The 14,321-nt window shown below is 40.6% G+C and overlaps 1 protein-coding gene across 1 annotated transcript in view; it reads right to left on the bottom strand.

The window, feature by feature from the left end:
- The window catches only part of LOC311295562 (uncharacterized protein), a 157,560-nt gene extending 144,019 nt beyond the window's left edge, over window positions 1–13,541 (bottom strand). The window contains exon 1 of the mRNA XM_084417035.1: window positions 13,412–13,541. Within this exon, the coding sequence (XP_084273161.1) occupies window positions 13,412–13,428 (17 nt within the window). The 5' untranslated portion in view covers window positions 13,429–13,541. The remainder of the gene's footprint in view (window positions 1–13,411) is intronic.
- Between the last annotated feature and the right edge of the window lie 780 nt (window positions 13,542–14,321).

Here is a 14,321-nt window from a genome sequence, read left to right as displayed (position 1 = left end):
TATTAATAATCTTCCTGAACAGTTTCATCATCTCAACATCCCAGATAGCTTAGAAAAACTAGATATTGCGACAGAAACTTTTAACTCTCTCTTTTCCAGCACTTTAGACACAGTCGCTCCTTTGCGCTTAAAGAAGATTAAAGAAAATAGTCCAACGCCGTGGTACAGCGAGCACACTCGGGCCCTTAAGAGAGCAGCCAGAAAAATGGAGCGCAACTGGAAGAAAACAAAACTAGAGGTATTTCGCATTTCATGGAAAGATAGCTCGATTACTTACAGAGAGGCTTTAAAAGCTGAAAAATTGTATTCATTCATTGCTATAGGAGAGGAAGAATTTACTAAAGTCATTAAATTATCTAAATCAACAACATGTATGATTAGAAATCCAAATTTTGGAAATCCAAAAAACGTTTGAACCCATCTAAGGTTAAAAATTTAATTGATGTTCAACAAATAAAAAACAGCTATAATACAGATGAGCAAATGCTAAAGCTTGGGTTGCTGAATATTCGATCGCTTACTTCAAAAGCTCTCGTTGTTAATGATATAATTTCAGATAATAACCTAAATGTGCTGTGTTTCACAGAAACCTGGCTAAAACCAAACGATTACATTACTTTAATGGAGAAATATATAAATAGAGAGGAGTTTCAGATCACATTCAGGACAAGCAGTCAGTTGGTGAAGTTCGGCGAGAGCGCGCAAGTGATTTTTTCTAAATACACCAGTTCTGCTGTTATTCAGTGTTGCATTTGACTCAAGGTAAGGCTGTTTTCGATTCTCTGTTTATTTTACATTTTTACCTTCTCACTAATCTGTATTTTATCTAGACGCGTTAATTACTGTAACTAACAGCCGCAAGTGGAAATTATTATTAGGCTATTATTGCAGTTTAATTGAACTTAAGTATTGGCTTGTAGCAGTTTCGATTTGAGCCATTTTCGCTTTATTGCTTTAATTGCTCGGCGACACAGCTGTCCTCACTCAGGCGGTGACAGCACTATATCTCTGTAGTCCGCGCGTTGTCGCGGAAGCGTCAGCGGAAGCGTTCAGCTCTCGTGTTCAGCCTCCTCGTGTGAAGACCGACTCTGGTAAAGACCATCGACTCTACCTGCGCGACTCCACCGAGCAAGGACACCAGAAAGGCACTCAAGTATCTCCTTTTCCCTTTCCCTAACCACTTTTTCTGTTATATTACACCTTACTCAACATGTGCTTTCAATACATTCCTGTTATCTCTCGGCAACGCCCTTTCATCACGCGCAAAAGGCATCGCAATACTGCTAATCTGCGTCTCATTTTCTCATCCTCACACACACCTCCCTCTCTTTCCGTGGGTCTATGGAATTGTCAGTCAGCAGTCAATAAAGCTGACTTTATTCCAGCCTTTGCATCTCATTCTACTCTTAGTATCTTGGGCTTGACTGAGACCTGGATTCGTCCAGAAGACTCAGCAACCCCCGCTGCTCTCTCTAGCAATTTCTCCTTCTCTCACTCCCCTCGCCAGTCTGGGAGGGGTAGGGGTACAGGGCTTCTCATTTCTAACAATTGGAAATACTCAGCGCTCTCCTCTCTATGCAACAACAACTCATTTGAATACCATGCTATTACACTTACAACTCCCAATACGATCCATATTGTAGTCATTTATCGCCCCCCAGGTCAGCTGAGTAACTTCGTCGAGGAGCTGGATGTGCTGCTGTCCTCTTTCCCTGAGGACGGCACCCCACTTCTAGTCTTTGGTGACTTCAACATTCATCTTGAAAAGCCGCATGCAACAGACTTCATCTCTCTCCTAGCCTCTTTCGATCTCAAACGACTCATCACCACAGGAACTCACAAATCAGGCAACCAACTGGACCTGGTTTACACATGCAACTCCATCACAGACAACATTTTGGTGAGACCTCTCCATGTTTCAGATCATTTCCTCATTACTTTAAGTCTACAACTCTCTACCCCTGCACCTCCAACCCCACCACCAGTCACTTTCAGGCGAAACCTGCGCTCACTTTCTCCCTCCCACCTTTCCTCTGCCGTGTCATCTTGTCTTCCCCCACCCTCACAATTCTCATTTCTGGATGTGAATACCGCAACGGATACCTTATGCTCCACTCTAACCTCTTCTCTAGACAATATCTGCCCTCTCTCCTCCAGGCCAGCACGCGCTACTCCCCCTAACCCCTGGTTATCTGAGGTTCTTCGTGAACACCGGACCGAACTCAGGGCAGCGGAGAGGAAATGGCACAAATCAAAAGACACATCTGACCTGAGTATGTATAAATCTCTCCTCTCTTCCTTTTCGGTGGATGTTCATGCTGCAAAATCTTCCTACTTCCACAACAAGATCAACAGCTCCTCCAACACACGATCACTCTTCAAGACATTCAACTCTCTCCTCTGTCCACCTCCACCACCACCCACCTCCTCTTTAACTGCTGACGATTTTGCGAACTTCTTGACCAACAAAACAACATCTATCAGCAGTCAATTCTCAGCTCCACACGCACAGGAACCCAGACCGACCCCTTCCACAGCCAATATCCCTCTGTTCTCCTTTTCTCCGCTAACCGAGGAAGAAGTATCTACACTTCTCCTCTCCAGTCATCCTACCACCTGCCCTCTAGACCCCATCCCCTCACACCTCCTACAAGCCATCTCTCCCACACTTCTACCAGCACTCACACACATCATCAACTCATCCCTCCATACTGGCACTTTCCCTACAGCATTCAAGCAGGCTCGGGTAACTCTGCTTAAAAAACCAACACTAAACACTTCATCTGTAGAGAATTACAGACCTATCTCTCTCCTACCATTCATTGCGAAAACACTTGAAAGAGCTGTTTTCAACCAAGTAACATCCTTCTTGTCTCTAAACAACCAGCTGGATGTCAACCAATCCGGCTTCAAGAAAGGGCATTCAACTGAGACTGCACTACTGTCGGTCACAGAAGCCCTACGGATCGCAAAAGCTGCTTCCAAATCTTCACTCCTCATTCTCCTGGATCTGTCTGCTGCCTTGGACACTGTGAATCATCAGATCCTTATGTCCAGCCTCTCATCACTGGGCATCACAGGAACTTCACTCCACTGGTTCAAGTCCTATCTCACAGGTAGGTCCTTCAGGGTCGCATGGAGAGGCGAGGTATCCAGAGCACATCAGCTGACCACAGGGGTTCCCCAGGGTTCAGTTCTTGGTCCCCTCCTCTTCTCCATCTACACCACATCACTGGGACACATCATACCGGCACACGGCTTCTCCTACCACTGCTATACTGATGACACACAGCTCTTCCTCTCGTTTCAACCAGATCATCCCACAGTGGCTGCACGGATCTCAAGCTGTCTGGCGGACATCTCGACATGGATGAAGGAACATCACCTGCAGCTCAACCTGGCAAAGACTGAGCTTCTCGTCCTCCCTGCCAATCCGTCTCTACAGCACGACTTCACCATCCAGCTAGAGTCATCATCAATCACCCCACCAAGGTAGGTCAGAAATCTTGGAGTAACGTTTGATGACCAGCTGACGTTCACAGAGCACATCTCAAAGACAGCTCGATCATGCAGGTTTGCACTGCACAACATCAGGAAGATCAGTCCTTTCCTTACTGAGCATGCAACACAACTCCTCGTCCAGGCCCTGGTCATCTCTAGGCTTGACTACTGCAATGCTCTTCTGGCCGGACTTCCATCATGTGCAACTAAACCTCTACAGATGATTCAGAATGCTTCAGCTCGTCTTGTCTTCAACGAGCCCAAAAGGGCCCACGTCACTCCTCTGTTTACCTCTCTGCACTGGCTACCTCTCGCTGCTCGCATCAAGTTCAAGGCATTGACGCTTGCTTACAGATCTATCACAGGCTCAGCTCCCTCCTACTTTCACTCATTCCTACGAGTCTACATCCCTACCAGAAGCCTACGATCGGTCAACGAAGGACATCTCGTGGTTCCATCACAGAGAGCCACAAAATCTCTTTCCAGAACATTCTCATTCACAGTTCCATGCTGGTGGAACGCTCTCCCCACCCTCATCCGGAATGCAGAATCCCTGACAACATTCAAAAGACAACTGAAAACCTATCTATTCCGTGAGCACTTAACCTCAAAAAAAAAAAAAAAAAAAACCTTCCCTTTCCCTTTAAAAACCTCACTTATCGGGCTTATGCTACTCTGAATAATGCCTGAACTTCGTATTTTGAGCACTTCTTGCGTTGTTTTTGCCTCTTCATGATGACTCGATTAACTTAGTCCTAATCTGTAAGTCGCTTTGGATAAAAGCGTCTGCTAAATGACTAAATGTAAATGTAAATGTACTTTAAATGAGTCCACCCCGCAAGATTACTGTTATAAACATGAGACTCGTCTGAAACGCAAAGGGGGTGGTGTTGCTGTAATTTATAGTAATAGTTTCAAAACCACTAAGAAATCAAGTTTTAAGTATAATTATTTTGAAGTGTTAGTGCTTAATGTAAAAATATATAGTATAAATGATAAATCACGTTTGAGATTTGTGCTGGCTACTGTATACAGGCCACCAGGGCACCATACAGACTTTATCAAAGAATTTGCGGACTTTCTATCAGAATTAATATTGACTGCAGATAAAGTACTAATTGTTGGTGATTTTAATATACACATCGATAATGAAAAAGATGCATTGGGATTGGCATTTAAAAACATTGTAAACTCTATTGGAGTTAGACAACACGTGTCAGGACCTACTCATCGTCGTAATCATACTCTAGATCTAATATTATCACATGGAATAGATGTTGATGCCGTTGAAATTCTGCAGCAGAGCGATGACATCTCAGATCATTATCTAGTCTCGTGTAAATTACATTTAGCCAAGGGTGCAAAGCTGACTCCGTGTTTCAAATATGTTAGACCTATCACTTCTGCCACTAAAGATTGCTTTATTAATAATCTTCCTGATCAGTTTCATCATCTCAGCATCCCAGATAGCGTGGAAGGAGAGCTCGATTACTTACAGAGAGGCTTTTAAAGCTGCTAGATCTGCTTATTTTTCAACCCCATTAGAAGAAAATAAACATTAACCTAGGTATTTATTTGAAACGGTGGCTAAACTAACGAAAAATAAAGCTTCGAGCATCGAAGTTTCCAAGCAACACAGCAGTAATGACTTTATGAACTTCTTCACTTATAAGATTGATAATATCAGGGACAAAATTATAACTATGCAACCGTCTACTACAGTATCGCATCAGGCAGTGCATTGTAGTCTCCCTGAGGGAAAATTTGATTCATTCGTTGCTATAGGAGAGGAAGAATTTTTTAAACTCATTATATCATCTAAATCGACAACATGTATGTTAGACCCTATACCAACTAAGCTACTGAAAGAGATGCTTCCAGAGGTCATAGATCCTCTTCTTAATATCATTAATTCATCTTTGTCTCTAGGATACGTTCCAAAAAAACTTTAAGCTGGCTATGATTAAACCGCTTGTTAAAAAAACGCAACTTGATCCTACAGAATTAGTCAATTACAGGCCGATCTCGAATCTACCTTTTCTGTCTTTTCTTTTTCTTGCCAATTCACAAAATTAACGAAATGTATAGCTGATATAAAAATTGGATGACTCGTAATTTCCTACTACTAAATTCTGAAAAAACAGAGATTCTAATTATTGGACAAAAAACTTCACGTAATAATCTAGAATACTGTCTAACACTTGGTCCCTGCTCTGTTAAGTGTGTGTGTTTGTGTGTGTGTGTGTGTGCTCTTTGATACCAATCTTTCATTTGAAAGTCACGTGTCTAGTATCTGTAAAACTGCATTTTTCCATCTTAAAAATATATCTAAATTACGCCATATGCTGTCATTGACCAATGCGGAACAATTAGTTCATGCGTTCATGACCTCAAGGCTAGATTATTGTAATGCTCTACTGGGTGGTTGCCCTGCACGCTTAATAAAAAAACTACAGCTGGTTCAAAACGCAACAGCTCGAGTTCTTAGCAGAACCAGGAAGTATGACCATATTAGCCCGGTTCTGTCAACACTGCATTGGCTCCCTATCAAACATCGCATCAATTTTAAAATATTGCTGATCACGTACAAAGCACTAAATGGTTTAGCTCCGCAGTACTTGAGCGAGCTCTTAACACATTATAGTCCTTCACGTCTATTGCGATCTCAAAATTCCGGCCAGTTAATAATACCTAGAATATCTAAATCGACTGCTGGCGGTAGATCCTTCTCCTATTTAGCACCAAAACTCTGGAACAGTCTTCCTAACATTGTCCGGGAAGCAGACACACTCTGTCAGTTCAAAGCTAGATTAAAGATCTCTTTGACCTAGTATTCACATAATACATTATAGACTTCTATAGTTCAATGTTAGGCTGCATAGATTAGGTCAGCCGGAACCGGGAACACTTCCCATAAATCCTGATGTACTCGTTACATCATGAGAAGAATGGCATCTACGCTAATATTAGTGTCTTTGTTTATCCCGAGGTTTTCCCACAGCCTGCCGGATCCAGGCCGTATCCAGATCTGACGAAGGACCTTCGCCTGGACCCGGTGACAACGCAGTGCTGAAGTGCCAACTAGTCACTCCCTATGGAGGATCCCTTTACCACTATACAGATAAGGCGTCGCCGGAAAATTCAATTTGCGTATCTACCCCGAAGTGGCAAATAAAATAAAATTCTGTATCAAAATGATAAGGAAACACCAGTACTTTGTTTAGGCTTGGCTTGTAGGGAATTCCAAACCTGCGCACACATATTCAAACGCACATAACTATAGAACCCATTCTAAATGCGCATGTGAACGCCATCAGCGTTTCTCACAGGTTCGCGTTTAAAGTCTGTGTAGAGAGAATGGTGTCGTCTTGGCGGCCCCTAATATAATAACAAATGATCGTTACGACAGAAGCGAATCAGTCAAAACTAACTTTAGCTGGAAAATAACTTTATTAAAGAACCGCTATAAAGCCAAAACAATCTCTGGTACCTTAAATTATACGTTTATCTCTGTAAAGCTGCTTTGAAACAATCTAAATTGTTAAAAGCGCTATATAAATGAAGATGACTTGACTTGACTTGACTTGACATATTTAGTATGTGTTTTGTGGCCTTATTTCAGAAACTTTAATTTTTAGTTTTTTCAATAACTATGCATAAACATTATTCTCTCAAAAATACAAACATGTACATACATGTTGCTCACATATTATGGTAGCCCTGTTTGTGCTAAATAGAGTGAATTACACCTTTGCCATTAATATGTTTATAAGCAACTGAAAAAAGCACAAATGTCAGGGCATGTCAAAACATCTCAAGGACCCCAAAAACACCTTAGACCCCAGAGGGTTAAAAACAAAGAAGAAGATTGGTTATTGAGAAAAACAACACTGCACAAGAACAAAATATCCATATTTCTAGTTGGAAGCTGAAAGCTGAACCCTGGGGCCTGATAACACTGTACACTTGGAGAAGTGTTTTGTAGGATTGAGTGCGAATCAAACACAAATTAATCTTCCAGGTGATTTGTTCAAACATAATTCCACACAGAACTCAACATTCCAGAACCCAAATCACCAATCCAGAGCCATAAAATCAGGCTCCAGCTAGTCTACGCTAACCAACGAAAACCCCCAACTAAGAACTTTTATGAGCCCAGCTAAAGGAAGAACTTGTCAATGGGAGATGGCTAGGAAAAGAATGATTGGTTCAGAGATGACAACTCAGTGCCCAATAAAGATAACAGCAGAAGCTGCTCGAGCCCACAACATTCCAGACCCCCTCCTCCTTAAGGACCTCTGAAGGACCAAACCAATTCTCTTCTCTTCAAACCAGAAAACTGAGATTTTTCCTATAACAATACATAAAATCATCCAGAACAGTTTTCGATGGACTTATACTATACTTATACTTATACATCATGCAACTACATAATCCTGTGTTGTTTCCACCACTTATATGCATGTTTAATAAGATTATATCCCATGTAAGTCCTTTAATGGTTATACCTGTTAGATGTTTGAATGAAAGTGTGTTGTGTTTCATATCAGTATGATCGTATGCTCGTGATTCAAAAGATGGCTTGATTGAAATCTGTGTAAAATGTTCGTATTCTTATAATAGTAATAATGTCTAAACTGTGGCCTCTGTCCTCTCTGCTAGAGCTTAGAGAGTAAGGAGATCCCAGATAACGCATGATTTACGATGAGACAAATAAAGCCAGTGTCTAATTGGTCCGATCTCTTCAGGAGGTGGGACAAACTTTTGAGTAAAAAATCTTAGACCCGAAACAAAGCTCTCTGTCTTTTGTGTTAGCTCTCAAGAAACGCTCTGCTATCACTCTCAAGAGGGTGCAGAACCAAAAATGCAGCCAGAGATGAAGATCTAGACAGACTAGCAACCATGTAACAAACGCGCGGACGAAATAACCCAAATCAAGATCAGAAGAACATGGGTTAAACAATTTCATTCAAGCCATCATCTACTCTCCTCTCAATTTCCTTTCTTTTCTTAGTTTCCTTTCTTTTCCGTGTGAGTCTCGGTTCTAAGTTAAGTTTTGCGGCAAAGTTTCGTTCCACGATTCGACAAAACCAGCTTCAGACAAAGACTTTCAATCCAGCCGCCAGCACACCACATGACTGGCCGCCCCAGACATCAGGCACGAGGAGACCAGCCAACGAACGAACTCGGGAAACCCCTTTGACGCCGACCAAAGGAATTCCCAAAAGGAACGCAAAACGAGCAAGTAACCTCCAGACTGTAAGCTGAACTACTGGTGTATTGATATAAATGTATTAACCTGTCTAAATAACGATAGAAGGGTTAAATTAATGATTGATGGTTCGTTCCAGGTCATGTCTTATAAGTGCATATAGAAACTTGGGATTCCATCATCTCACTCTTAAACTCACTCTTAAAACTTAATCTTTCCTAACTATTTTCTTATTTACATTTACATTTAGTCATTTAGCAGACGCTTTTATCCAAAGCGACTTACAAATTAGGACTAAATTAAGCGAGTCATCATGAAGAGGCAAAAACAACAACAACGCAAGAAGTGCTCAGAATACAAAGTTCAGGCATTATTCAGAGTAGCATAAGCCTGATAAGTGATGTTTCGAAGGTTTTTTTTTTTTTTTTTTTTTTTTTATAAGGTTAAGTGTTCACGGAAGAGATGGGTTTTCAGCTGTTTTTTGAATGTTGCCAGTGATTCTGCATTCCGGATGAGGCCGGGGAGAGCGTTCCACCAGCATGGAGCTGTGAATGAGAATGTTCTGGAAAGTGATTTTGTGGCTCTCTGTGATGGAACCACGAGACGTCGCTTGTTGATCGATCGTAGGCGTCTGGTAGGGATGTAGGCTCGTAGAAGTGAGTGAAAGTAGGAGGGAGCTGAGCCTGTGATAGATCTGTAAGCAAGCGTCAATGCCTTGAATTTGATGCGAGCAGCGAGAGGTAGCCAGTGCAGAGAGATGAACAGAGGAGTGACGTGGGCCCTCTTGGGCTCGTTGAAGACAAGACGAGCTGCAGCATTTTGGATCATCTGTAGAGGTTTAGATGCACATGATGGAAGTCCGGCCAGAAGAGCATTGCAGTAGTCAAGCCTAGAAATGACCAGGGCCTGGACGAGAAGTTGTGTTGCATGCTCAGTTAGGAAAGGCCTGATCTTCCTAATGTTGTGCAGTGCAAACCTGCATGATCGAGCTGTCTTTGAAATGTGATCTGTGAAGGACAGCTGGTCATCAAGCGTTACTCCGAGATTTCTGACCGACCTTGATGGGGTGATTGATGATGAATCTAGCTGGATAGTGAAGTCGTGCTGTATAGACGGATTGGCAGGGAGGACGAGAAGCTCAGTCTTTGCCAGGTTGAGCTGCAGGTGATGTTCCTTCATCCATGTGGAGATGTCCGCCAGACAGTTTGAGACCCGTGCAGCTACTGTGGGATCATCTGGTTGAAACGAGAGGAAGAGCTGTGTGTCATCAGCATAGCAGTGGTAGGAGAAGCCGTGTGCCTGTATGATGTGTCCCAGTGATGTAGTGTAGATGGAGAAGAGGAGGGGACCAAGAACTGAACCCTGGGGAACCCCTGTGGTCAGTTGATGTGCTCTGGATACCTGGATATTTTCTTGCTGCAACGCGTATGAATGTGTGTGTTTGTGTTTGTGTTAGATATTAGTTTTATGTGTTAGAATAATCAATAAAGTCTTGTTTGTATTTTAAAGAGAAATTACTTGTGTTATGTGCTTACGAAATTTAATGTCTTAAACTTCTGATCTAATTACCTTGCTAACTATAGTGTTTCACTATAGTTCGGATATTTATATCCATTGCAGAGTTGATAGTTACAGCCAGTTCAAATGAACCGCGAACGAGTCATTTGCTCGGTTGTAATAAGTGACTCTTTCGAATTCCCTATAAATTAATTAATAATTCCTTTGAGCTAAATTGACGAATCACTACAAATTACAAATATCTTACAGTTTGAAATAAGCTAGTATAGTGTCAAATATGTATTTTAATAGTAGGTGGTAGGTTTTTCTCAAATGAATGTAGCCAATAAGAATGTTTGGTTTGTTTGTTTGTGACGGAGTATGTTGTTTTATAAATACACTGCTTTTATAAATCGCCTGCTGACTTAGAGTACAATTCACAACTATGGAGTTTCATGGATGAATTGTTGGGTTTTAAGTATTTTATCAATGCACTAAATGCTGAAAACGCTGTAGACGGTGTTGTTTGGTACAGCTGGGAATTCTTACTTCAGTGCAGCAAATATGTCCACATCTTATCATCACATTCCAAGTTATCTGCAATCTTCTCAAGATGACAAAATGAAATGGAGATGAGGAGAGAGATGTGGGATTCGGCAGAGATTAAAAAGAATGGGAAATAAACTACCCTTGCCCACAAACTTATTAATGAATGCCCAGTCCCTGAGGGGAAAAATGGATGAATTAACAGCAAATCTTCACTACTTGCATGAATACAGAAATGCTTGTATGCTGGCAATCACAGAAACATGGCTGAATGAGAGCACCCCATGAAGTTAGATTGTACTAACTGGCTCCACAGTGTATCGAACGGATCGAGACTCAGATATCACGGCAAAGTCACGCGGTGGTGGAGTGTGTTTTCTCATTATGGAAAACTGGTGCAGATCAGTGGTGCTCCCTGATCCCTGATATCAAACTACTGATTTTACGTATGAACATTTTTGAAAGCCCACTGACATGACTCAGACCACAGAAAATCATGTATAGGCCTGAGGAGGTCTGTCGGTGGAGCTACGATGGACGAGAAATTCCGGCAAAAGTTCTTATAGTAACCGGCCATTCCTAAGAAGCGACACAGCTGCCGGCGGTCCTTTGGAGCTGGGAACTTAATATTACTGCTCTCTACCTACCACCTTACCCAGATAGGTCACTGTGGCTTTTCCGAACTCACATTCTCCCAAATTGATAGTTAGGCTGGCATTGAACAGACACTCAAAATGCTGATTTTTTTTTTTTTTTCAAATGTTCCGGCTACAGAAAACGACATCATCCAGGTAAGCTTCGCTCCCCTCTAGACTTTTCAACATTATATTTATGAACCACTGGAAGGTAGCGGGAGCGTTTTGCATGCCAAATGCCATCTCATGGTATTGTAAAAACGAATTAGTGTGGGGAGTCAGGGGGATCTGCCAATACGCTTTTAGCAGGTCGAAACTGCTGACAAAATTGTCAGATCCAACCCTGTCTATACAGCCATCTGTACGAGGCAGAGGGAAATTATCGGGCTTGGTGACTGCATTAACTTACAGAACTCTACCAGGGGTACCCAAAACAAAATGTGCTTGTGACACCTATAGGCCAGAGGAATGTAATAGTATGTGTAAGTGAAAGGCTTATCTAGCCATTCTGTCTAGTAGTTGGTGATGTCACCACTTGTTCTACAATCACAAATATGTAATGGTACCGTTGAAGCAGTTAGGGTGGAATTCCTTAGCTGGTGCTCGAAATCACATGAGGAAGTTCATATGACACACTCACTCACTCACACACTTCAGGAAACACCTCTAGTGTCTTGAGTGCGGTGTTACTACACAATTGGTGTTTTCAAAAAAAGTTTTCAGAAAGTTTTTTTTCATGCAAAGGCATTTAGCAATCATAAGAGTGGGTGTTTATCTGGATGTAAAGCAGCATTCAAACAGCATGGTGTTTTATTACAGTGCTTCAGAGAACAGGTAAAACAGGTCGGACATGGACATACTTAAAAAAATAAAAAGGAAAGTGTATTTTTAGAACATTTCATGCAGCCACTTAAGTTTGATCCCAGCATACTCTGCACCAAGTGAATGATTCATTCATTGAAATACAATACAGTCACCTTTTTAATTCTAAAATTTAATTCAAAAGCCCTACTGGCCCTGGCCCCTAGATTAAAATATTATTAAACATTAAAATATTAAAATGTTTGTACAGCTGTGGTGTCTATCATGTACCATTTTATTGGGAATACATTCCAACTTCATGTTTAATTATATGTAGTTACGACATGTCGTTGTGTTGGATTTGATGATTACATTATATTGGTCTATATATACAGGAGGTGTATGTAAAATTATAACTGACTGTAAAAATATTACTACAGCGTATTGCATTAAATCATTTTGTGTACTCTACTTAATATAAGGTATGTTGTTATTATTTAAAGCAAGCACTATATGGTTTATTTATAGTAGTGTGCTGGTGTCCGTGCTGCCAGCAGTTTACTGTAAATGTACACTTATGTTTTTACAGTGCACTGCTTACATTAATGGTCTGCTATTATTTTATTAAAAAGCCCTTGAGGTATAGTCTGACACATTTTATGGAGGCCCACCCAAATGCAAATGTTTTCTATGTTCCTATGTTTGTGTGTCTACAAAAATAGTTTCAGCAGCAAACATGAAAAGTAAACAAACTATGAAAACATGATGCCAAAATTTCAATTGTGTTATATTTAAACATTTTCTTGTCCTTTATTCCCCACTGATATTACAACCCATATTAAAACTATTTAAAAGTTGCAATAAAGAATGTTATTTTTATAGTTCAATATAATATACTTTACTAGTTTTTAAAAATTTCAGATTCTTACATTCAGCATTGCAATCAGTTGTTGCACTTTTAATTTTTATATATTTTTAATACAAAAATGTAAAAAATTTGTACAGATTCATACTCGTTCTGGTGCACATTTCTCCCTTGTATATAATTTATAACTTGCATCAACCAGCTATAAATAAAACATGAAAAAAAAAAAAAAAACATATTTAATTTTTCAAACATAAGATTCATGTTTAAAAGTCAACACAGATTGATTACAATATCAATAAAGAAACATTGTACTTAATTTATCAAAAAAGACAGATATTTAAATATCCTTACCTGAATCCACCACCCATATTGTTTTCACTAACAGCAAGACAAAGCAGAAACAAAAATCTATTTAGTATTAAACCAAATGAATTGTATTAAGCAAAATTATTTCAATCCTCCCTAAGGTTGCTTCTGTTATGACGAGCATTAGTTATGGCTGTCTACTTTATAGTTTTAGAGGAGCCAACCCTTTTTGTGGGTGGTTTAACAAAAGTGAAAGCATATAATGAATATAAATAAGAGAGAGCACAAACCGTACTGTTCTTTGTTTAAGAAGTAACATAATGGCAACATTTCTGTACATTGCTATAGATTTTGGCACATCATACAGCAGATAAGCCTTCAGCTTTAAGAGCGATAGCAGTAGTATTAACATATACCATGTGTCACTTTTGGTTGATTTATGATTGTCACACGTGGCTGTCAGGTAGCCTAATCCAGGTGTCAAGAAAACAGTGTCTCTGATTTACAGTGCCAAACTGGCTGAGATTTGCGTCCTGATTGATATGTGACCGCGTTGTCACATGTCCACCCGTGATGATGTCCGGTGGGGGATATTTTAAAAGACAAAAACAGATCAAACAGACGTGTCTCTGATTTACAGTGCCAAACGGTCTGGTCATTTGTTGAATGGTATCTGGCTCCTTCCAGTCTGATGGGGATAAACTGTTTCTGGACAGGATGCAGGATGTGTATTGCGTCATTATCTGTGGTGCTAGGTGTGTATGTAAATGCCGTTGTAAGGGAACAGCTTACATTTAACACTTTTGACCATCCAATGGTACCTGTATAAAATTGGGGTTCACTTCATCAGTAATCTAAGCAAGCAGTTCGCGTCAGCGTCTCTGTCTTGTTCTCAAACTACTATTTTCCACGCTGCATTTCGTTATTGGAAACGTGTGCATACTTCACAAGAAGA

Source organism: Rutilus rutilus, assembly GCF_951802725.1.
Source record: "Rutilus rutilus genome assembly, chromosome: 8".
Classification (NCBI taxonomy): domain Eukaryota; kingdom Metazoa; phylum Chordata; class Actinopteri; order Cypriniformes; family Leuciscidae; genus Rutilus; species Rutilus rutilus.
The sequence above is the reverse complement of the archived record's forward strand: the minus strand, read 5'-3'. Positions and strand labels throughout refer to the sequence as shown.